Source organism: Mesocricetus auratus, unplaced genomic scaffold (genome assembly GCF_017639785.1).
Source record: "Mesocricetus auratus isolate SY011 unplaced genomic scaffold, BCM_Maur_2.0 Super-Scaffold_100007, whole genome shotgun sequence".
NCBI classification, from domain to species: Eukaryota; Metazoa; Chordata; class Mammalia; order Rodentia; family Cricetidae; genus Mesocricetus; species Mesocricetus auratus.
This window is the reverse complement of record NW_024429191.1, coordinates 75,993,608-76,017,980: the sequence shown is the minus strand read 5'-3', so window position 1 is coordinate 76,017,980 and position 24,373 is coordinate 75,993,608. Positions and strand designations below refer to the sequence as shown.

At 40.8% G+C, this 24,373-nt stretch overlaps 1 protein-coding gene across 11 annotated transcripts in view; it reads right to left on the bottom strand.

The window, feature by feature from the left end:
• The window catches only part of Cdk12 (cyclin dependent kinase 12), an 88,963-nt gene extending 66,226 nt beyond the window's left edge, over positions 1-22,737 (bottom strand). For 9 of the 11 annotated variants that reach the window (XM_040749637.1, XM_040749634.1, XM_040749635.1 and 6 more), the window contains exons 1-6: positions 21,074-22,736; positions 14,426-15,301; positions 8,308-8,484; positions 6,542-6,681; positions 4,943-5,113; positions 273-462 (exon numbers count right to left, since the gene is read on the bottom strand). In XM_040749637.1, the coding sequence (XP_040605571.1) occupies positions 273-462; positions 4,943-5,113; positions 6,542-6,681; positions 8,308-8,484; positions 14,426-15,301; positions 21,074-22,116 (2,597 nt within the window). In that variant the 5' untranslated portion in view covers positions 22,117-22,736. Of the gene's footprint in view, positions 1-272; positions 463-4,942; positions 5,114-6,541; positions 6,682-8,307; positions 8,485-14,425; positions 15,302-21,073 lie in introns of all 11 variants that reach the window. The other 2 variants (XM_040749630.1, XM_040749639.1) reach the window with 2 other exon arrangements.
• Between the last annotated feature and the right edge of the window lie 1,636 nt (positions 22,738-24,373).

The following is a 24,373-nucleotide window of genomic DNA, read 5'->3' as shown; positions in this document are numbered from 1 at the left end:
TGAGTAACATCTCTATTGATTATATAGTATATTCTCTAGTAGACCAATATCCTAGAATGTTGCAAGTAAAACTATTTGCAATCCTATTTTATTAATTCTAATATTAAATCAGGAAGGATGATAGAAGAGGGAGGTAAAACGAAGAGACAAGAAAAGAATACATTCAACATGTATGACAAGAAAAAAAGTAGCACTGCTTATACTCCTAATTATCAAGACAAAATCCAAAAGAAAGGGAAAAAGTGATTAGCCTTATTTGGTTACTATGTTACCTGTTATTCAGCAAAATGTTAGAACATTTAATATCCCGATGAAGGAAATTCTTTTTGTGACAGTAATCCAGTCCTTCCATTAGCTGTTTCATGAATGACTTGATATGGTCCTCAGAAAAGTGCACCAAACCTGATTCTAGCAGTCCCATTAAGTCATGGTCCATATATTCAAATACAAGGTAAAAGGCACCTACATAACATAAAAAAATTTTTTTAATGTTGAAATAACAAACTTTGTTTTTTCGAGACAGGGTTTCTCTGTATTGCTTTGGAACCTGTCCTAGAACTCACTCTGAAGACCAGGATGGCTTCGAACTCACAGAGATCCGCCTGCCTCTGCCTCCCCAGCGCTGGGATTAAAGGCATGCACCATCATCACTGACCTTTTTTTTTTATAAAATAAAAAAAATTCATTTTATATATAAGAGTGTTTTGTCAGGTTAAGAGCACTGGATGTTCTTCCAGAGATGATATCGAGTCCAATTCCCAGCAATCACAAGGAGGCTCACAACCCTCAATAATGAGATCTGATGCCCTCTTCAGACATACATGTAGACAAAATACTGTAAATATAAATAAATAAATCCTTAAAAGAAAAAAAAAAGTGTTTTGTGCATCACATCCATGCCTGTTGCCTGTAGAGGCCAGAAGATGTTACTTAGTCCACTGGAACTGGAGTTACAAATGGTTGTAAACTGACAGGTGAGTCTGGTAAACAAATGAGGGTACTTTGAGTCATCTTCTCCAGCTCTGCCCTCTCTATTCCCTTTTTTTTGAGACAGGGTCTTACTATGTAGCCCTAGCTGGCCTAGAGCTATGCAGATCAGTCTAGTTTCACAGCCTTCGCCTCCTGAGCACAATTCACAATTGCCTATAATTGGAGCTCTAGAAGATCTGACCTCTTTTGATCTCAATATAGACATGTACTGTAATGGTATTTTTTTTTTCTCTTTTGAGGGGCCCACCATCCAGCTCCCAAATAAATACATGGAAGCTTATTCTTAGTTTTGAATGTCTGGCCTTAGCTTAGACTGTTTCTTTTTAGCTTTGATTAACTTACATTATCCCATCTACCTTTTGCCTCTGGGCTTTTCCCATTCTCTTTATTTCTATAAATCTTACTCTTAGTCCATGCACTGCTGTGTGGCTGGGTGGCTTCTCAGGTCCTCCTGAACTTGTTTTCTCCTTTGCTCCTATTTATACTCCCTATCTGCCAGCCCCTGCTAGACTTGCTCCTGCCTTGCTATTGACCATTTAGCTCTGTGTGTCTGTGTTTTACAGGCACAGTAGCACAGCTTCACAGAGTTAAACAAATGAAGTATAAACAAAAGTCACACACCTTAAAATAATATCCCCCAACACACACATGCTATAAACTCACACTAATAAACAAAAATAAGATAAATGTGAAAAATTTTGAGTAAAAATAATTGAAAAGTGATGTCAAGATGGCTCAATGTTTTATAGAAATACCTGTGATTTTTCTTAGAAAGAGATAGAGAGATGGCTCAGCTGTTGAGTTCTGACAACTGATTAAAAGTGTACCTTGAGGCTAGAAAAAGGGTGTCAGATTACCCTGGAGGTGGAGTTAGTGGTGGTTGTAAAATGCCTGACCTCACATCACATCCTCTATAAGTATTCACTCTCCTGTCCCTAGAAAAGGTGTATAAACCAGGCATGCTAGCACACACTTGTAATTCTCAACACTCAAGAAATTAAGACAGGAAGTTTGACAATAGCTGTAAGGTAGCCTGTACTACACTGTGAGAACTTGTCTCAAAATTAAATCAACAAAAAGGATATAAAATCACATCACTGACTTATGGGGACTACATTTTAAAAAGTACAATATTAGCCAGCCTGATCTACAGAGTGAGTTCCAGGACAGCCAGGACTATTATACAGAGAAACTCTATCTCAAAACAAAACAAAACAAAAAAATTAGATGTTTCACAATTTGTAAACAGAACAAACCATAACTCACAATTTGTAAACAGAACAAACCATAACTGATGCTGTTGATCATGATAGCAGCCACACACATTCACTTAGTTGTACAGTGCATGATTAGGTTCAATGCTGGGGAACATATGCTGGGGTGGGTTCAAATTAAGGCTATATAAATTTTTGCTATGTTTCTTAAAATCAATCTAAGCAAATCTAATATGCTATCTTGTAATTCACTGGTTAAGAATGTTTAGTGGGCTTGAAAGATAATTCCAGCTCCAGGGGATCTGAAGCCCTCTTCTGGTTTCTGTGAGTACCATGTACACACTTGTATACAGACTTGTGTAGACAAAATATTCATACACATGAAATAAAAATAAAGTAAATCTTTTTAAAATGTATTTTTTGTTTGGTTTTTTCAAACAGGGTATCTCTGTGTAACACTGGCTGTCCTGGAAATTTACCTGCAGACCAGGCCAGCCTTGAACTTAGAGATCTACCTTTGCTTCCCAAGTGCTGAGATGAAAGGTGTGTGACACCAGCACCTAACCTAAAAATGTGTATTTTATTTTATTAGTCAACACTACTTAGCAAAAACAAACAAACAAAACTCTTTAAAAAAAAAGATTAAGTCTTTATATATTAGCTAGGTAGGACTCAAACTTACTATGCAGACTAAGCTGGCCTTGAATCTGTGATCCCTGGATAACCTTCCAGTTGTGATTATAATAATATAACAATACCTAGCTTAATCTGTTAATATACATATATTTTTTAGGTCAACTGGAGGTGCTATTCATTTTGTCATTTTCTTGTTAATTGTGTGTGTGTGTGTGTGTGATATGCATGGAAGGTCACAAGAAAAGAGGCTCTCTAATATCACCTGTGGGATCTAGGTTGTCAATCCTGAAAGGAAGCACACCTCTACCTACTGAGTCATCTGGACAGCCCTATCTTTTTTTGGGGGACAGGGTTTCTTACTTTACTTACTCACCAAGGTCAATGGGATGATGGACCAGCAAGTCCTAATGATTAGCCTGTCTGCTTTCCTGGCACTGGGATTTCATGTGCACTCACCATACCTGAATTTTCAGTGTGGGGTCTAAGGATTTAATTCAGGTCCTCATATTTGTTCAGCAATAATATTGATGATGGAACTACTTCCAAACACCCTCATCTGCAAACATCTTAACACAAAATTACTGTTACAGACTTAAAAAAAGCAAGACTGCAGAATCTAAGGAAGGCTCAGCAGTTAACAACACTTGCTGTTATTATAGAGGATCCAGATTTCATTCCAGCACCCATTCTGTGGCTCACAACTTTAATTCCAGTTCTAGGCCCTCCACCAGCACTGGATGAATAAAGTGAAGACGTGCAATCAGGCAAAACACCCACACATACAAAATGAAATGAAACAAATTTACAAAAACAAGCAACACTAAGCCTGGCACACACCTTTAATCCCAACACATGAAAGTAGAGGCAGGCAAATCCCTGTGAGTTGGAGGATAGCCTGGTCTACAAATAACAGTTCCAGGACAGTTACAAAGAAAAATCTGTTTCAAAAAACCAAAAAGGTTGGACTGACAGCCTCCAAAACAATACAGAGAAACCCTGTCTCGTAAAACCAAAAAAAAAAAAAAAAAAAAAAAAAAAAAACCAAAAAGGCAAGACTGGGGGACTGTCTCAGAAAAAAAAAATTATAAGCAGGGTGTTGGTGGCCCTTTAATCCCAGCACTCAGGAGTTCAAGGCAAGCCTGGTCTACAGAGCTAGTTCCAGGACAGCCTCCAAAACAATACAGAGAAACCCTGTCTCAAAAAAAAGAAAGAAAGAAAGAAGGAAGGATAAAGGCAAGAGGATAACGAGTTCAATGTCATCCATAGAGATAAGAGAGTGAGGGGGGGAGGGAAGGAGGGAGAGAGAGGAGGGAAGAGGGGGGAATGGAGAGAGACAGACAGACAAGACAGACAGATACCTTATCTGTAAAAGAAAATAAAAAAATATAAAAACAGAAGCTGAGCCAGGCTGTGATGAAAGCACCAGGGAGGCAAAGGTAGACAAATCTCTGTAAGTTCAAGGCTAGCCTAGTCTACAGAGTGAGTTCCACAAAAGGTTTCAAAGCTACAGAGAAACAAAACCAAAAAGAAAACAAAAAAAAACCAACCCCCCCCCCCCAAGAAATCTAGAAGCTGTATGGTGCAGTAAATAAGAAGACCTGCAGCTCTTGCAATGGGTCTTTGTTTCATTCCCAGGGTCTACATGGCTGCTTACAATAATTGCAAATCCAGTATCAGGATATCTAGTGCCTTTTCAGGCCTCCATGAAGACAAAAAATATAAAAACACAACTGGGAATCAAAAGCAGGCAGACATCTGAGTTCAAGTTTGAGGACAGCCTGGTATAATTTCCAGAGAATTCAAGGTTACAAAAAAAAAGCATCAAAAATAAATAAATGATGGCATGGTGGCGCATGCCTTTCATCCCAGAACTCAGGAGGCAGAGGCAGGCAGATCTCTGAGTTTGATGCCAGTCTGGTCTAGTGAATTACAGAATGGTCAGTACTATGTAGAAACCCTGTCCACTCCCACCCCTAAAAAAATTCATATAAATCGAAATGGATAACATCATAATTGGAGCACTGTTCTTGCAAGCACACATGTGCTTGCAGATAAAACCTCATACACATGAAATTTTAAAAATCTGAAATTTCTGCTATTACCTTTGTCTTTCTTGAAATCCAGTGCATCTTGTTTGTCTGTGACAATTTCCTTCATGTTAACAACACTTCGATGAACTAACTGACGAAGAATTTTGATCTCCCGGATGGCTGTGATTGGGAAGCCCTCTTTCTCATTGTCTAGCCGAACCTTCTTCAGAGCTACTAGTTCTCCTGCAGAAACATATGCAAACTGTCATTATAAACAAACTCGAAGGTCTCAATCATCATTATGAACCAGCATCACACATCCTTGCCTTCACAGACTTAAGCATTTTTGTATTTTTACATAAAACCACTACATTTCCCTTCTTTTTTTTAGGAGGTTAACTGAATTTAGAACCTATGATAAGCATGCTTTCTATCATCGGGCTACACAACCAGTCCTATTTCTATGTTCCCCAGTCTTCATACTGATTCATGTTGATACCATACATAATCTCATTCTTTTCCTAACCCCCTTTCTCATTTCAGAGACAGGATCTTACAAGTAAACTGAGCTGTCTCCAACTTATGTTCCTACCTCTGCCTCCCTAGTGATCTCATGTGGTGCAAGGAGAAAACAGACTACCTACAAGTTGTACACTGACCGCCCAATGTATACCATGACACAAATATTCCCCACAGACACATACATATGTATTCATTAAATATAATCCCATCCATGCAAAATAACAAAAATTCCCAACAAACAATAAAATGTTTATAAAACACACACACACAGCCGGGCGTTGGTGGCGCACGCCTTTAACCCCAGCATTCGTGAGGCAGAGGCAGGACGAGGATCTCTGTGAGTTCAAGGCCAGCCTGGTCTACAGAGTTAGTTCCAGGACAGCCTCCAAAAGAATACAGAGAAACCCTGTCTCAAAAAACCAAGAAAACCAAAATAAAAACAAAACAAACACACACACACACACACACACACACAGAGAGAAGCCAGGGAATACAGCATTTTTGATAAACTGCTTGGGTAAGCTCTAGGTTCAAATCCCAGCACCAAAACATACTACAAAACGAAAAAAGAACAAACAAAATACTTCGCCAAGTCAAAACAATAAATATTCAAAACATACAACAAAAGTAGATGAATTAAGCTTCTAGCTTACAGTGCTGAAAATCAATATAGTGCTCACAAATGTACTCAAACACTCTATCAATTAAATATATATTCCTAGCCCAAAAGAAAACCTTTACTATAACATTATCATACATGTAACTTGCATGTCATTCATAGACTCAAACAACTGTAGACTAAAAACATTTGGCAGTGGTAATAGATACTTTCTAAATTATATATGTTCAGACATCATTTTCTTTGTCATTAATCCTTGAATGATAACAATTTTTATTCATAATTTGCTTTTATTCATACCAAAAATATTCTAGACATAATTTAAACTACACAGGAGGGTGGGTAGAGGTTAGATGCAAATATTATGCTATTTTATGTAAAGGACTTGGTACAGGAAAGTCCTGGAACAGACAGATACTAAGGGTTGACCTTATTCCTTTGGAACATTTTGATCGACTTAATAATTAAGAGAACAAATTAGAGCCTAAAACTTATTTTATTAGATCTATTTACAATATTAGTAATTGTACCTGTGTCTTTGTCCTTGGCTTTATATACTTGGCCATAGGTTCCTTCTCCAATAATCCCAATAATGTCAAATTTATCCACACATCGCTTCCCCCAATCACTTTCTGTTTGTCTTCTTTCTCCATAACGAGGACAACAAATTCTAAAAAGAAAATCAGTAAAAACTGTTACTTTTAGCCATTAAGTGACTGGCAAAAATAAATATCCCTCCTCCTCCTCGGCATGGTAGTATCTTTTATCTTCTTTTTTTTTTAAATTATTATTACTACTCCAGACAGGATCTCCCTAGGTAGCTTGGTCTGTAGACCAAGCTGGCCTTAAACTAAAGAAATCAACCTGCCTCTACCTCACAAGAGCTGAGATTAAAGTCATGCAGTCTCTGTGAATTCCAGGTCAGCCAGGGACACACAGTAATATCCTATCTCAACAACAAAAATGTTAGCTATGTTGCTTGATGGTTTGGATTAAGAATGACTCCCATAGGTTCTTATACTTGAATGCTTAGTCATCAGGCACAGGAATTCTTTGATAGGATTAGAAAGATTAGGAGGTATGGCCTTATTGAAATAAGTATATACTAGAGGTAGGCTTTGAGGTTTCAAAAGCCCAAGCCAGGCCCAGTGTCGCTACCACTATCTGCTTATGGATCAGGATGTAGCTCTCAGAATGGTGTTTACATGCTACCATGCTCCCAACCATGGTAAATGGATTAAATGTCCGAAATTACAAACAAGCTGCAAGATAAATGGTTTCTTTCATAAGAGCTCCATCAGAGTAACTTTTCAAAAAAGTATGCAGGGTTGCCTACATGCCAGAAGAGGGCACCAGATGGTTGTGAACCACCATTTGGCTGCTGGGAATTGAACTCAGGACCCCTGGAAGTGCTCTTAACCTCTGAGCCATCTCTCCAGTCCCTGAGTAACTCTTCACAGCAGTAAAACAGTAACTAAGATGGATATATGGAGGATAAGCATCCTTCCAAAGACTGTTTTCCCACAAAATTGAAATAATTAGCTCTCACTTCTATGAGTTGGGGAAGTTGTATACATTTTAGATTTAAAATGAGTCAGTATACTCTTTAATAAGAAGAAACCCCCTGCCGGGCGGTGGTGGCACACGCCTTTAATCCCAGCACTCGGGAGGCAGAGGCAGGTGGATCTCTGTGAGTTTGAGGCCAGCCTGGTCTACAGAGTGAGTTCCAAGACAGCCAGGACTGTTTCACAAAGAGATTCTGACTTGAAAAATCAAAAGAGAATCCTAAGATGCTGGTGAGATGGCTCTGCCATGGACAGGGTTGAAATCCCAGCACCTACATAATGGCTTAAAACTGACTGTAACTGCAGTCACAGGAGATCAAGCACCCTCTTTTGGTCTCCTGTGGTAAAAGGCATGTTATTTAAGGCACAGACATTCATATACATAAAATATAAAAATTATACATCACTGCTGGGTGGTGGTAGCACACACCTTTAATCCCAGCTCTCAGGAAGCAGAGACAGGAGGATCTCTGAGTTCCACACCAGCTTGGTCTACAAGAGTTCCAGGACAGCCTCCAAAGCCACAGAGAAAAAAAAATATAATTATACATCCCTAACAAACTTACTTTGGGTCTGGCGTTGGTGGCTCATGCCTTTAATCCCAGCACTGGGGAGGCAGAGGCAGGCGGAGCTCTGTGAGTTCAAAACAGCCTGGTCTACAGAGTGAGTTCCAGGACAACCTTCAGAACAATACAGAGAAACCCTGTCTAGAAAAACCAAAAGAAACTTACTTTGGTCTCTTTTTATATGGTTGTTGAGGTGGTGTAATTGCCTTTGGCTCTGGAGAATCTGGGGGAGATGGATCTCCACCTGGTAGCTCAGGAGGAAGAGGCAAGTCTGTGAGTAAATGGCGGGTCCTCTGTTCCTTCTCTTTCTTTGCAGGCTTTGAAGGAAGCATTTCTTTTGGACTAAACAGAGATGAGAGTATAAAAAGGTTACTCACAGACTATGTAAATAAAGCTTTAAAAGAACACTATAATGACCAACTATCAAAAAGATTAAGATTTTACTTCTGGAAGTTAAGACAAATGGCTCAGTGACTAAGAGCACCAGTGGCTCTTTCAGAGACTGTGGTTCAATTCCTAGCACCCACATGACAGCTCACAACTGTCTGTAATGACAATCCCAAGTAACACCATATCCTCTTTTGACTTCTGTGGGAACCAGACACACACATGGTGCACATACATAAATGCAGGCAAAACATTCATATCCATAACTACAATCTTTAAAAATAGAGTAAAAAGTTGCCAGGCGGTGGTGGCCTTTAATTCCAACACCTGGGATGCAGAGGCAGGCAGATCTTTGTGAGTTCAAGGCCAGCTTGGTCTACAGAGCTAGTTCCAGGACAAGCAGGGTTACACAGAGAAACCCTGTGTTAAAAAGTTAGAAACCCTGTATTAAAAAGTCAGAACTTACTGAAGTGTATTAGCTACTTGAATAATATAACCAATTTATTAAAGAGCATGATTTGGTGTTTTCATTTTATGAAATATTACCATTTCTTTAAGCATTGTGAATATTGCTATTTTGTAATGTGTGAAATACACTTAATATACTAATATTTGAGTTTTATTTTATTAAATTTTTTTTGTTTTTCAAGACAGTGTTTCTCTGTGTATCAGTTCTAGTTGTTCTCGAACTAGCTCTGTAGATCACCACGCTGGTCTTGAACTCACTTACTATTTATTTTTATATTTGTGTCTGTGCACTACATGTATTCAATGATTGCAGAGGCCAGAAGAGGGCATCAGATAACCTGGGACTGTTGCTACAGATGGAAAGTAAACTGCCACATGGGTGCTAAGAATTGAACCCAGGTCCACTGTAGGAGCAGTCAAAGCCCTAAACCTCTGAGCCATCACCAGCCCTTACCAGGTGCCAGACCCTGAGTTAAATACCCAATACACGGTAGGAAGGGGAACGAAGGTTCTAAATTTGGTGAAGTATAGGCAGGAGAAGCAGATATTAAAAGAGGCCAGCCTCAACTACACAGCAAATTGGTTTTTTTTTTCTTTTTTCTTTTTGGCTTTTCAAGGCAGCATGTTCAACCACCCTAGTTCCCTAGTTGTCCCAGAACTCTCTCTGTAGACCAGACTGGCCTCAAACTCTCAGAGATCCACCTGCCTCTGCTTCCTAAGTGCCACCACTGCCCAACTTAAACTTAAACAGCAAGTTGAGGCCTGCTATATTTGATCCCATTTCAATATTTACAACAATGCAAAAAACCCTATGGCACCCCTGAAATAAAATGTACGAAGCAAGTTCTGCAATTAATGAAATTTACTCTTTAACAAAAGGTAACTTTCTCTGTAACAAAATATTTAAATAAAAGAGGCCAACAATTTAACAGTTTGATTACTAAAGACTTAAATACTCAGAAAAAGGAAATACTATATCAAAAGTGTTTTACAGCTAATTTGATATCAAAACTACCGAAAAATATGTAAGTACTTTTAGTATTTTTTTCTGTTTTGAAAAGCATTTTTTCTCTCTCTCTCTCTCTCTCTCTCTCTCTCTCTCTCTCTCTCTCTCTTTTTTTTTTTTTTTGTTTTACGAGACAGGGTTTCTCTGTGTCTTTGGAGGCCATCCTGGAACTAGCTCTAATAGTTCTATCAACTCCTGGCTTAAAAAGCATTTTTATGCATCAGAAAATATATATTATATGTATTAATACATATGTATTAATAAAAGCATAAATTACAATAATTACTACTGTATAAAAAGGAAGGACTTTGTCAATTCTTTTTTTTCTCTCTTTTTTAAAAGATTTATTTATTTATTAATTATGAATACAACATCCTGCCCCCATGTCTGTCTGCAAGCCAGAAGAGGACACCAGATCTCATTACAGATGGCTGTGAGCCACCATGTGGTTGCTGGGAATTGAACTCAGGACCTCTGGAAGAGCAGTCAGTGCTCTTAACCTCTGAGCCATCTCTCCAGCCCATCAATTATTCTTGAAAGATATAGTTTACTGTCTTTAAATTTTTTAAACTTGATTCTTTTTCATTGATTACATTTTTAAAAACACAGGTTCACAGTGTGAACCAAATTCCTTTTCTTTGTTTATTTATTTATTTATTGGTTTTTCGAGACAGGGTTTCTCTGTATTGTTTTGGAGGCTGTCCTGGAATTTGCTCTGTAGTCCAGGCTAGTCTCAAAATCAGAGATTCCCCAGACAGCCTCTGCCTCCCGAGTGCTGGGATTAAAGGCGTGTACCACCACTGACGGCCCAAATTCCTTTTTAAAGATTCATTTTTTTTTATTTTATGTGTGAGTGTTTGCCTGAATATATGTGTGTGCACCATGCACATGCCTGGTGTCCACAGAGGTCAGTAAAGGGTGCCAGATTCCTTGTGACTGGAGTTACATATGGTTGTGAGCCACCATGTGGATGTGGGGAATCAGACCTGGGTCCTCTGGAAAGGCAACCAGTGCTCTTAACTGCTGAGCCATCTTGCCAATCCCTGCAACATTTTTTAATAATAAAGTTGAAAATAAATTTTAAAGGAAAAAATTAATGTTTGTACTCAGCCTTTTTCCTTTTCATATAGTCCAAGATCCTGACCCAGAGAATGGTGCCACCCGCAGTGACTAGACCTTTCTACCTCAATTAACATAAACACCATAATCCCTCATAGGCCAAACTTCAATGATCTTTGACCACACAAAATGAGAACTCTCAAACTAAAAAGGCAAAAATGTTCAAGCAGCTATTTCAGACTTACTAAGGCTCTGACAGGACTCACATAAACTAGCAAATCATAGTAGTCAGTCTTCTAGAAATCAGAAAACTAGTCAAATTTTAGATCTTTTTGCTTTTTTTGAGACATACTGTCAATATGTATTTCTGACTGACCCTGAATTCTCTCCCACCAATCCTCCTCCCTCAGCTTCCTGTGTACTAGGATTATAGATATGTGCTAAAGCCTGGTAAATCCAAAATTTAAAATATATTTCAAAACTGTGTATGTGCACACACACACTTATGTATGCTTTTGGGTATATACATGTGAAATTATGTGCTCAAGCAGACCAAGTGTCAGATTCCCTGGAGCTGGAGTTAAGAGGGGTTGTGATTTACTGGACATGGGTGCTAGAGACTGAATTTGGGGCCTCTGCACGAGCAGCAAGTATCTCCAACTGCTAATCAATTTCTTCAGCCCCACATCCCTAACAACATATCTGTCAGATTTATTCATCTGAGTACTTTGCCTGCACATACGTCTATGTACCACATGTGTGCCTGGTACATGAGGAAGTGGTGAGCCTTCATGTGGGTGCTAGGAATTGAACCCTGATCCTTAGTAAGAGTAAGTGCTGTTAAAGATGGTCCCCACAGCAGGTCGGTGGTGGCACAGTCCTGGAACTGGCTCTTGTAGACCAAGCTCGAACTCACAAAGATCCACCTGCCTCTGCCTCCCAAGTGCTGGGATTAAAGCCATGCTCCACCAACGCCCGGCCCATTACTACTCTTAAGAATTAAATATGTTCTTAAGAATTAAAAAGAAAAAAAAGAGAGAAAAGAGGAAAAAAAAGAAAATAAATTTCTATAAAAAAAAAAAACAAGAATTAAAAAGAAAGAAGAAAGCAGTCACAGGTGGATTTGCCTACCTCAGCCTATGCCTCCCAAATGCTGGGACTAAAGGCATGCACCAAAACTGCCTGGTTAAGACAGGGTTTCAATAGACCCAGCTTTCCTAGAACTCACTATGTAGACCAAACTGGCCAACTCAGAGATCTGCCTGCTTCGGGCTCCTAAATTTTAGGCAGTGGGTGACTGCTGAGGAACAAAACTCAAGGTTGACTTCCAGTTTCTGTTTGCACACCTGAACTCACATATATGCATGCACCCACAAAGAATCATCACCCAAATTACACATAAAAGTTTGAAAACAGGTTTGCAATTTAACATAAGCAGTACTTACTTTTCTATTTACCATGAAGTTCATGACAGTAAATGCAATTCATCCCCTAGAAGAGGGTAAGATCTCAACAGAAAAGCCAGTAAGACTATACTTCAATACCATGTCCCTGTCTAAAGCATATCTGTTTGGAGGTCTTGTTCAGCTAGTATGGCCAATAGATTAAAAATACCTTGCATAATGTCATTTATGAGATTCATACTTCATACTTCATAATCATTTCAATAATCAACAAAGTACTCATTAAAATTTAAGATCTTCCCATCATCCCATTCTGAGTTACAGTCTAATTAGCAAAGATTTTTTTAACTATAGGATAGGTGATTTTTAAAAATTGTATCACCTGATGGGCATTGGTGGCACATGCCTTTAATTAGATCACTTGGGAGGCAGAGGCAGGCAGATTTCTGTGGGTTCAATGCCAGCCTGGTCTACAGAGTAGGTTCCAGGACAGGCTCCAAAGCTACAGAGAAACCCTGTCTCCAAAAACAAACAAATAATAATAAACTGTCACTCAACAAAGTTTCTATACATATTAAAATATTACAAAAAGAAAACAGCTGGCAAGATGGCTAGGTGGGTAAAGATACTTGCCATGACACACACATATACGCTTAAAATTAAAGATATGGGGGAGAAATGTCATTATGTTAAGACCTGAGGTATCAGGGTGCCCTCTGGTCTCCAATGCATACATAAATAATAATAGTTCTTAGGCCTGAAAAGATGGCTCAGGGGTTTAAGAGTGATTATTGCTCTTCCAGAGGACATGGTGGTTCTTAGCACTCACATGACAGCTCACCAACACAACTACAGTTCTAAGAGATCCAATAACCTCTAGCCTACACTCTCCCATCCATGTGGTGTACATATATTCATGAAGTCTCATAGACATACATATTAAATAAACAAAAAATATTCAACAGTAAAGTTAGGGCTGGAGACATGGCTGAGTAATTAAGAGCACTTGCTACTCTTCTGGAGGACTTGAGTGCAGTTGCCACACGGAAGCTCTGAACCATCCATATTTATTCCATGGGATCCATCACCATCTTCTGACCAAATAGTACACATACATATGTGGAGGCAAAATAGTCATACATGTGCACACACACAAAACAAAAAATCTAATTCTTGTCAGGTATAGTGGTGCATGTCTATAATCCCAGCATTCAGGAGATTGAGGCAGGATTGCTATGAGTTTAAGGTTACCTGAGACTATATAGTGAGTATAACAAGACCCTATACCCCCACCCAACCCCAGAAAGTGTCCATCAAGATAGTTTCACAGGTAAACACACTTGCCACCAAGCTGGATGCTTGATCTCTGGGACCCACACAACAGAAGAAGAGAACTGATTCCCACCAAATTTTCCTCTGGCCTCCACACTAAGACACAGTATACACACTCAAAAATAAGGTAATTTTTAAAATGAAAGGAAAAAACCCAGCCGGGCATTGGTGGCGCACGCCTTTAATCCCAGCACTTGGAAGGCAGAGGCAGACGGATCTCTGTGAGTTGGAGACCAGCCTGGTCTAACAAGAGCTAGTTCCAGAACAGCCTCCAAAGCCACAGAGAAAAAACAATAAAGAAAGAAAGAAAGAAAGAAAGAAAGAAAGAAAGAAAGAAAGAAAGAAGGAAGGAAGGAAGGAAGGAAGGAAGGAAGGAAGGAAGGAAGGAAGGAAGGAAAGAAAGAAAGAAAGAAAGAAAGAAAGAAAGAAAGGAAAAAACCCTCAAAGTTATAACTCTTTACTCTCAAGCAATACATGAATGAGCTTTTCCACTAAAAACCAAAAAAGCAATTCCTATTCCTAACCATAAAAACACCCTGAAAAGACATGCATTCTAACAGCTCAAAAAACCGTAAAAAGAAAATGCATCATAGATCAAGAAGACTAACTTCTTAGTTACAGGACTTACCTATCCATATCATCATCTCCAGGTAACAAGGGAGGGAGGGGCAGAGGAGGCAATGTTGAAGTTTTCAGGTGTGGAATAGCAGCTGTTACAGATACTTGAGTCTTCACAGAAACCTGTACAGGGGGCTGAGAATTTGTCTGAGAGGATAGAGTAGATGTCCTTGGGTGAGGAGATGAGGGCATAATTGAAGTACTAGAAACAGGAACTTGACTAAATGGTGGTTGGGGAGGAGGCAGAGGTGGCTGCAGTGGGGTAGCTGGTAGTGGAGGCAAAGGTGGCAGAGGGGGTGTCTGCGGTGGAGGGGTAGTAGACGGTAAAGGGGGTGGAGAAGTAACTGTGAGGAGAGGTGGAAGGGTCTCCTTTTCTGATGTCTCTGTCTCCTTTGAAGTAACAATCGCTTCCTTTAGTGCTACAGGTTTAGTGTCTTTTGTTCCCTGTGCTTTCAAATCCTTAACAGGATGCTTCTGCAAGTTCTCATCCAACTTAACTTTCCCTGAATCTAAACAATTTTTTACCTCTGCGTTTGAATGTGCTACATTTACCAGTTCAGTATCTGGGGTAGATTTTTCTGACTTTATACCTCTGGGTAACTTTTTACACTCTAACCCTGACTCCTTCAACTCAACTTTATCTTTTTTAGTCAAAGTTATAGGTGAACCCTTGGAATCTTTTCCATCCATCTTTGCTGCTGCGGCAGCAGCTGCTCTTTCCTTCTTTTTTCTACTGAGTTCTGCTCCCAGGCTGGAATTCAATGGAAGCCTGACAGGTGAGATACTGGAATGGCGGCTGCGTGACCCGGATCTCTTCTTTTTACTATGAGAAGAAGAGTGTCTTGAATATGCAGGACTTCTGCTTCTGGACTTCATGGATTTCCTACTGAAAAAAGAAAAAATAGAGTTTAAATAAACAATATACAGAGACTTAAAGAAGACAATAGGTTAGCAAAAGAACAGGGTCTAGATCTGTAAATTTAATCCCACTCTAGTTATCGATTTTAAAAGTAGATTAAAGCCAGGCATGGTAGCATACTCCTCTACTCCTAGCACTTGAAAGGCAGAGGCATAAGAACATGAGCTCAAGACAGCTTACTGTTGGGAAAAAAAAAAGGCAAGAGACTGAGCACTCAGTATGAACCACACAGACCTAGTTCCAAAACAAAAAGAGATGGTTTCGGTGGTTAAATGGGCACTAATCTAGCAAAGGACCCAAGTTTGGTTCTCAGCACCCACATAGGGCAGAACCACCTGTAACTCAAGATCTGGGAATCTAGAGCCTCTGGCCTTCATGAGCATATATGCACACAATCACATACATAATTTAAAATAAAAATAAGCCTTAAAAAAGAACTATCTGGCCGGGCGTTGGTGGCACACACCTTTAATCCCAGCACTCATGAGGCAGAAGCAAGTGGATCTCTGTGAGACCAACCTGGGCTACTGAGCAAGTTCCAGGACACAAAGCCACAGAGAAACCCTGCCTCAAAAAATCTTTGCCTGTGTTTCTGAAAGAACACCATGTCTGAGCCCAGTGTCAATGGAGTTCAGAGGAGGGCATCAGAATCCCTGGGACTGGATTTAGAGATGTTTGTGAGTCATTATATGGACACCAGGAATGTTCATCTGGAAGAACAACCAGTGCTCCTAATCACTGAGTCAACATTTCAGCCCAACTTTCCTAAATTTTAACTATGGTACTACTTTACAGCCTTAGTTTATTATCAAGTTGTGTCTATAGGAAACAAATGCCCAATATACAAAATTTAAAAATCTTAAAACTAGCCGGGCGTTGGTGGTGCACGCCTTTAATCCCAGCACTTGGAAGGCAGAGGCAGGCGGATCTCTGTGAGTTGGAGACCAGCCTTGTCTACAAGAGCTAGTTCCAGGACAGCCTCCAAAGCCACAACCCTGTCTCGAGAAACCAAAAAAAAAAAAAAAAATCTTAAAACTATAACAGTTCTTGGTATCTTTTTTACTTTTAGGTACTGAAGACTGAACTCAAGGCCTTCCATCTGCTAAGGAAACAGCCTACTACTACTGATCTATACTATTAGCAGCCCTAACACGTCTATCTTTTAGTGTTCTGAGACAAGATTTTGTTACACAGACTAAGCTGGCCTAATAATCATGATGTCTTAGTCTCCTAAGTGTTGGTTGATATTAAAGGTCTTACTTAGTTCCTTTAAAAAGAAAATTAATTTCCAATCAAGTTTTTAGGACATGTAAGACAAGAAATTACTACATGCACAAATTAACTTGCTTTGTTTTTGAAATGGGATCTTACAGTGTAGCTCTGGCTGGCCTGAAATTTGACATGTAGACCAGGCTGGCTTCAAACTATGCCCAGCTACAGTTAATGTTCTTAACAACTAAACCATTTTTCCAGTCCAACAAAATTTTTATGAGGAATGACTGTGAAATAAAATCTGGAAATCTAGCCAGGAGGTGGTAGCCCACACCTTTAATCCCAACCCTTAGGAGGCAGAGGCACGCACATCTGTGAGTTCCAGGCCAGCCTGTCTGGGGTGTTAGGGGAGAATCTGGAAATCTTTAGGAAAGGTTATTTTAAAGTCTCAATAATTATTTTTTTACTCATTAATTACTTTTTACTATAGCATTTGTTCCACCCATGACCTTGAGCTATCTGGCCTGATAGAGATGGTGCTTGCCTGCCTACAAGACCTCTTATATGGAAGGACAAAGGAGGTCTTGATCTCTTGGGTGGTGAAGACCAGGTCAGGCAGCATGCAGCAGTGGATGATAGGCCCCCAGCTTTCCAAGGACTCTGCAACTGGATTTACCATATTCTGTATTCGTGAATATATTTTCCCCTTTCATATCTTAATAAATCCTTGATAAACCTTAAACAGACACAAATGGATTTCTCATTACAATCCTGCTCAAGATTCAGTGTGAGGGGAAAAAAAAATCAACAATCCAAACCAATAAAACTGACTACAGCCAAGCATTATGGTCCATGCTTTAGTCCCAGCACTTGTGAAGAGGTACACAAATCTCTGTGCATTCAAGGCAGCCTGGTCTGCATAAGACCCTGTCAGGTCAGGTGGTGGTGGCACTTGGGAGGCAGAGACAAGTGGATCTCTTTGAATTTAAGGCCATTCTGGTCTACAAAGTAAGACAGTCAGAGATACACAGTGAGAAAAAAAAAAGGTACTGGACCTGACTGTTGTGGCAAACACCTTTAATTATAGTATTAGAGAGACAGAGGCAGGTGAAATCTCTGAGCTCAAGCACAAGACTGGTTTACATACAAGACTACAGTTAGACCTTATCAAGGATAAAGCTGGGTGTAGTGGTCCATGCCTTCAATTTCAGTAACAGGGAAGCAGAGGCAGGTGAATCTGAGTTCTAGGCCAGCCTAGTCTACTTGGTAAGCACTTACTTAACACACAAAAATCCCTGAATTCATTCCCAAACACTGAGCCACAACCAAAATGGTACTTGTTCCCAGTTTCTTGTTTTTCCCAAATGAAGAGTGTCTACCACAGAGTGCCAGGACAGCCAGGGCTACAGAAAGAAACCTTGTCTTGAAAAGCCAAAAAAAAAAAAAAAAAAAAAAGATTGAATATAGGGCCTAGGGCCTAAGTATACTTTGTAACCTGAATTATATAACCAGCCCTCTTTTTGAAAGGGGAAGAGGTCTTTTCAATTCTTATATCAGCATGCTGATTTCGGCATAAGTCTTTAATCCCAGCACTATGGAGGAAAGAGGCAGCCTGGTCTGTAAAGCAAGTCCCAGGACAGCCAGTACTACATAGAGAAACCCCATGGGGGCTGGGGGGGGGCTGCAGATATAAATAAATAGTTTTTTTAATATTATTGTGCATGGCCGGGCGGTGGTGGCGCATGCCTTTAATCCCAGCACTCAGGAGGCAGAGGCAGGCAGATCTCTGTGAGTTCGAGGCTGGGCTGGACCGACAGCCTCCAAAACAATACAGAGAAACCCTGTCTCGTAAAAAAAAAAAAAAAATTATTGTGCATGTATATGATCTGTGGAGGTTGGAGAGTAACTGAGGATCAAACAGGTATTTAGCCATTTTGTCAGCCCATTCATTGTGTCTTTTTGAGACATGATTTCAAATAGCGCAGGCTGGCCTCAAAATAAAAATTCACTTGGTGCCAGCGGTGGTGGCACACGCCTTTAATCAACCAGCACTAGGGAGGCAGAGGCAGGTGGATCACTGTGAGTTCGAGACCAAGCCTGGTCTACCGAGGGAGTTTCAGGACAGGCTCCAAAACAATACAGAGAAACCCTGTCTCGAAGAAAAAACAACAACAACAACAAAAAAATTCACTTGGTAAACTTCTCAAAACACTGGAATTATGGATGTATGCCAGGCTGCTCAGGTTCCAATTTAATTTTTTTTTTTTTGCTATTTACTGTTGTGAATTCCAATATATAAAATTATGTAATATATGGGAACAAATAATGCTTTCTAGAAGCAAATAAAAAAAGTGCATGTTTCCAATATTTTATATTTGCATCCCCCACTACTATACTGTCTCCACTTCCTCTGGGTTTACGTCTGCCATCACTGCATTAATTTCAATTAAGGAAGACAACTTGATATCTGATATTTTCTCTAAGAATCTATCTAAAAGGAATGATTTCAAGACAAAAGCTCTCGATCAAAATCCTGTTTTAGCTTTTTATATTTCTAAATTCAACAATAAATTTTTTTTCATATAACCTTGCTAGCCTTAATGTTAACACTCTCAAGAAAACATTCTGCCTAGTATTATCTGTCTATAACCCAACAGTCAAAAGGTAAGGCAGGACTGATGGAAATTCCAGGTCAGTTTGAAATGGGCTAGTCTACATAGCCAATTTCAGGTCACCACAGATTACAGTGTGAAATCCTGTCTAAAAAACACAAAATTCTGAGAATACTTTTTTTGTTGTTGTTTTTTTTTGTTTTTCGAGACAGGGTTTCTCTGTGGCTTTGGAGGCTGTCCTGGAACTGACTTTGTAGACCAGGCTGGCCTCGAACTCACAGAGATCCACCTGCCTCTGCCTCCCAAGTGCTGGGATTAAAGGCGTGCGCCACCTACGCCCGGCCCTGTGAATACTTCTTAGATTCCCTTTGAAAACTATGCAACATTACAAATGGTACATTTACGACTTATGTATTCTATTATGTTTAATAATATCTCCAAAAAATTATAAACTCTAAGAAATGGTATACATGCTAGATGTTTACAAAAGTATGCTGTTTGCTACTACTTTGAGATGAATCTAACAAACAAAAGATGTACTAATGGAGATAAACAGATGTGACAAAATGTTAATTGCAAAATTTAGGTGTTAGCTACATGCATGTTTATTATAATTCTTTCAACCTATGTTTGAATTTTTAAATTATAGAATGAGAAAATACTAAGACAACTTAAGCACAGTAGTTAGGCAAATACACTTAAATTGTAAGTATCTTTAAGGCAGTGAAATATACACTGACTTATAAAACACATGCATGAACTAATTTTTACCAGTGGTCTTCACTCATAAAATGTACTGAGTCATACTATGTACCAAGACACAGTAACATGCTTCATATTTATTAATCTTCACAACTGCCTTGAAGTAGGCAGTTTTTATTCCTATTTTCCACATGAAGAAACTCAGGTACGAACAAATTAAATCATTTGCCAAGGATTACAAGGAAACACTAAGATTCCACTCAAATAAAGTTAAAGCTCTAGTTGTTTCTGTGGACAGAGATGGATCCACATATGAGACAAGAACTCAATTTTCCATAGACAATTTCAAATTGACAGATCTTTTTTATAAAAATACCAAACTGAAGGCATTAGTATCACATATTTCAAGGAAGATTTTGAAATTTGCTAGTGTCAACAAGCAGTGGTGCAGAAAAAAACCCAAAATACCAAAATAAAAATTCAACAAACTGCCGGGCATTGGTGGCACACGCCTTTAATCCCAGCACTCCGGAGGCAGAGGCAGGCGGATCTCTGTGAGTTCGAGGCCAGCCTGGTCTACAGAGTGAGTTCCAGGAGAGAAACCCTGTCTCGAAAAACCAAAAAAAAAAAAAAAAAAAAAAAAAAAATCAACAAACTGTCTTTTTTTTGGGGGAGGGCTAGTCTGTATGTCAAAAAGAAAACACTCTCACTAGCTCAATTTTCATTAAACAGTTACAAGACAGGGCTCTTCAGTAAGGTAACAGTGATAATTAAAGATCTGGGGACATATCTAGACAGAATTGGTAGGTTAACAGGCAAATGGACTCAAAATAACAGAAATGAAAGTTTATAATTTCTCAATTCTCTTATGAGTTCCAATAAGGTTTAAGCACTGGTACTAACATGACCCACAAAGTTTTAAGACAAAGCAACAAGTAGTTAAATTAAGTTTTGGAGACTATGCACTCCCTAAGCAGAAGGGTAATTTCTTACAACTGAAGATTTCCCACTATTGAAAAGTACCAACCTACCTTGCTTGAGCAGTTGGCGGCATGTGAAATCTTTACTTCTCAATTCTGGGTTAAGGAAAAGTCAGACTTACCTATATGACTAGCAAACCTAGTTAAAGCAAACTAACAAAATGTTATAAGGACTAACTGCCAATCCCTCCCAACCCACCCTACTTTAGGAAAGACAGGTAACAACAGCTCACCTGGGGATTGGACTCCGACTCAGAGACCTCTTGCTCAAGAAAGGGCTGCTAGATCGCCTTCGACTATAGGGGCTGGGCGATCTCCCGCTGTAAGAGCCACTCCTTTCATAACTGGATGACCGTCTCCTGCTATAGGGACTCACAGACCTCTGTCGTCGGCTGTAGGGGCTGGGTGACCGAGTGCTGGACTGGTAAGCAGAAGGCTCTTTGTAAGGTGGACTGATTGACTGCCTTCTTGAGGTACCGCCAGGACTCTTCTTGTAGGAGTCATAATTGCTAGAAGTGTGAGACCTTGGGGGGCTAAGGTCATAGTCTTGGCCGTAAGAAGCTCCCGAAGGACTGTCATCTTGCTTGGAGCTGTCAGACCATTTCCTATGGGGACTCCTTGATCTCCGTTTTGGGCTATCCACCGTTTTGTAACTTTTGGGTGTTTCCCTTTTCCGATGACTTTTACTCCGGTCCTTGTGCCCAGACTTTAACTCACGTTCTTTCCGCGTCTTCTCCTTGTGGAGTTTGGATGACCTGGATTCCTTGCTGCTGCTTTTGGATATTTGTGCCTTCCCATAGTCATCGCTCCCCTCCACTGATCGCTTTGAACTTCCTGATATCCGGTCCTTCATTGATCCAGATTTGGAAACTTCCTGGTTTTTTTCTTTTTCGGTCTGCTTAGTTTTTAGCAAGTCTCGGGACCGCCGGTGCTGGTGGTGACGATGTCTGTGCAGGCGGTCACTCCGATCCGTTCCACGACGCTCATCGTTTTCCCTCCTGTCTAATTTGAAGGCCATGTCATCTGAGAAGGTGTCTGAATCAGAGCTGATGTCATCATACTCCACCAAAGGTTTGATTACTGTACCCAAAGATGCTGCTTCGGGGGTCACCAACCCCGTATCTTTGGAGTGCTTGGACTTATGCCGCTTGTGCTTCGACACCAAGCGGTGACGCTCCCTGCTGTTGGAGCTGCCACCTCCCGATGACGGCTGCGAAGTTCCAGAAGCTCCTCCACTCCCGTCCTTCTTGCCCCCATGTCTCTCTGAATTGGGCATTCCCTTTCCCCGAGCCTCAAGAAGGGGAAAAGTTCCCCAGCACTCCAAGGAGCCCCACCCTCCCCCCAGCCCCAACTCCACGCCCACCAAAAGAACCCCTAAAAGGGGGTGGGGAGGGAAGGGACTTTAGGCCAGGCTCCTCCTCCCTCTCGACTCCTCGGCGCCCTCCTACATGAGGTGGGGGGTGAAGGAGCGAGGGAAGAAATGATAGAGTTCCTCAGCAGTGGAAGAGCGAGGCACCCGGAGCTGCCCGAGTCCGCTCCTCCCCGCTGCCCACCCGCGCCGACCACTCTTCAGGCCCGCGAGCCCGGGAGCTCAAGGAAGTAGGAAGCCGACCGCCCGAGCCTGAGGGGCCGACTCCGGCTCTGGCGCCCTGTGAGGACTGCGCGGGCCCTTCCCCTACCCGGCTGCCCGGCTCGGGGCGGCTTCCTGTCGCCCGGGCTCCGCGGCCTATGTTTCCTCACCTCCCCTTTTGTCCCTCGTCCTGAGGGAGCCTCTTTTCTAGCCTCCGCCTCACCCCAATACCTCACATACACATTTCGCTCCCTCACACAGACTCAGTCACACACTAGATTAAACCGAAACGGCACTTGGCGGAGGGGGAGGGGCGAGCGTCAGAAGTCTCGCGAGATTCCACTGGACTCCCGCGATACTTCGTGCTTCCTTTTTACCTCGACCCATTGCTTCTCCAGACAACGCGAGAACAGGACCCAAGGCACAAACACGTCCCGTTAGGCTCTCGCGATAAGTCTCCAACTCCCCTTTTGAGAGCTTTATAAAAGCGGAAGTTGCCGAGATTACCTTGAAAACTTAAACCTAACTGGTGGCTCATTGGGTAAATACTGCCGAGTTCTGGTGGAGACGGATCTTACCACACTTTTAAGAAGGATCTTGAGCCGAGCGTTGGTGGCGCACGCCTTTAACCCCAGCACTAAGGAGGCAAAGGCATTCGGATCTCTGTGAGTTCGAGGCCAGCCTGGTCTACAGAGTGACCAGGACAGCCTCCAAAGCCACAGAGAAACCCTGACTCGAAAACCAAAAAGAAGGCTGTTGATTATCAGGATTTTTTGGTTTTTCGAGACATTTCCTTGTGTAGCTTTGGAGCCTGTCCTGAAACTCTGTGGATCAGGCTGGCCTCTGCCTCCCGACTTCTGGGATTAAAGGCATGCTCCACCAACGCCCATCTTTTCAGATTTTTTTTTTAAACAACGGACAGGTGAACGGTGAACGTTGGAAACATTACAGCTGATGTCTGAATGTTTAAACAAAGCTTGCTACTAAGTGCCACGCATATTGAATTTATTTTCTCTGCCCTCACAATTAACAACTCTGAGTTCGAGGCGAGCCTAGTTTACAAAGTGAAGTCCAGGAAAGCCAGGAGTACACAGAGAAACCCTGTCTCCAAAAACCAAACAAACAAACAAAACTAACCAACCACTGGACATTGTCTTCCCTAAAGTTTTTTAAAATTATTTATTACACATAGTTTTTTTTAATCTGTGTACATGCATGTACCCCAGGAGAAGGCATCAAACCTCATTACAGATGGCAGTGAGTGACCATGTGGCTTGTTGGGAATGGAACTCAGGACCTCTGGAAGAACTCTTAACCTCTGAGCCATCTCTCCAGCCCCTTCCCTGTGATTTTACAGGCAAAGAATCCCAAGAGTCAGAGAAGTTAGTTTAGGGGCAGAAAAGTTAGTGCAGAGTCCAAAGGAAAGTCACTTTACAGTCCAGGCTGGCCTCAAAATTGTGGCTATTCAGCCTCAGCCACCCTATGCTGGAATTACAGGGGTGATCTTTTTTTCCTGAACCTTTACAGTTACATCTGTATTTTTTGTTTTAATTTCTATACATTCTTTTATTTTTTTGTTTCTGAGATAGGGTCTCCCTATGTAGCCTGATTGTCCAGGAACTCACAAAGATTGGATGAAATGTCTCTGCCTGAGTGCTGGGGATTAAAGGTCTGTGCCTCCGCGCCTCCCTTTCACACGCTTTAAATATATTTAAATGTCGATTAAACAAGTGAGCTAGGCACAAAGGGTATATGAAGCTAGTAATGGGTGGAAACGGTTCTCAATCTCTGAATGCTTTGCTTAAGTCCACATTAGGAAGACCTTTTTTTCTGGAGACAGGGTTTATCTGTGGAGGTTTTTAGACCAGGCTGGCCTGGAACTCACAGAGATCTACCTGCCAATGCCTCCCGAGTGCTGGGATTAAAGGCATGCACTACTGGTCACATTATGAAGACCTTTTAA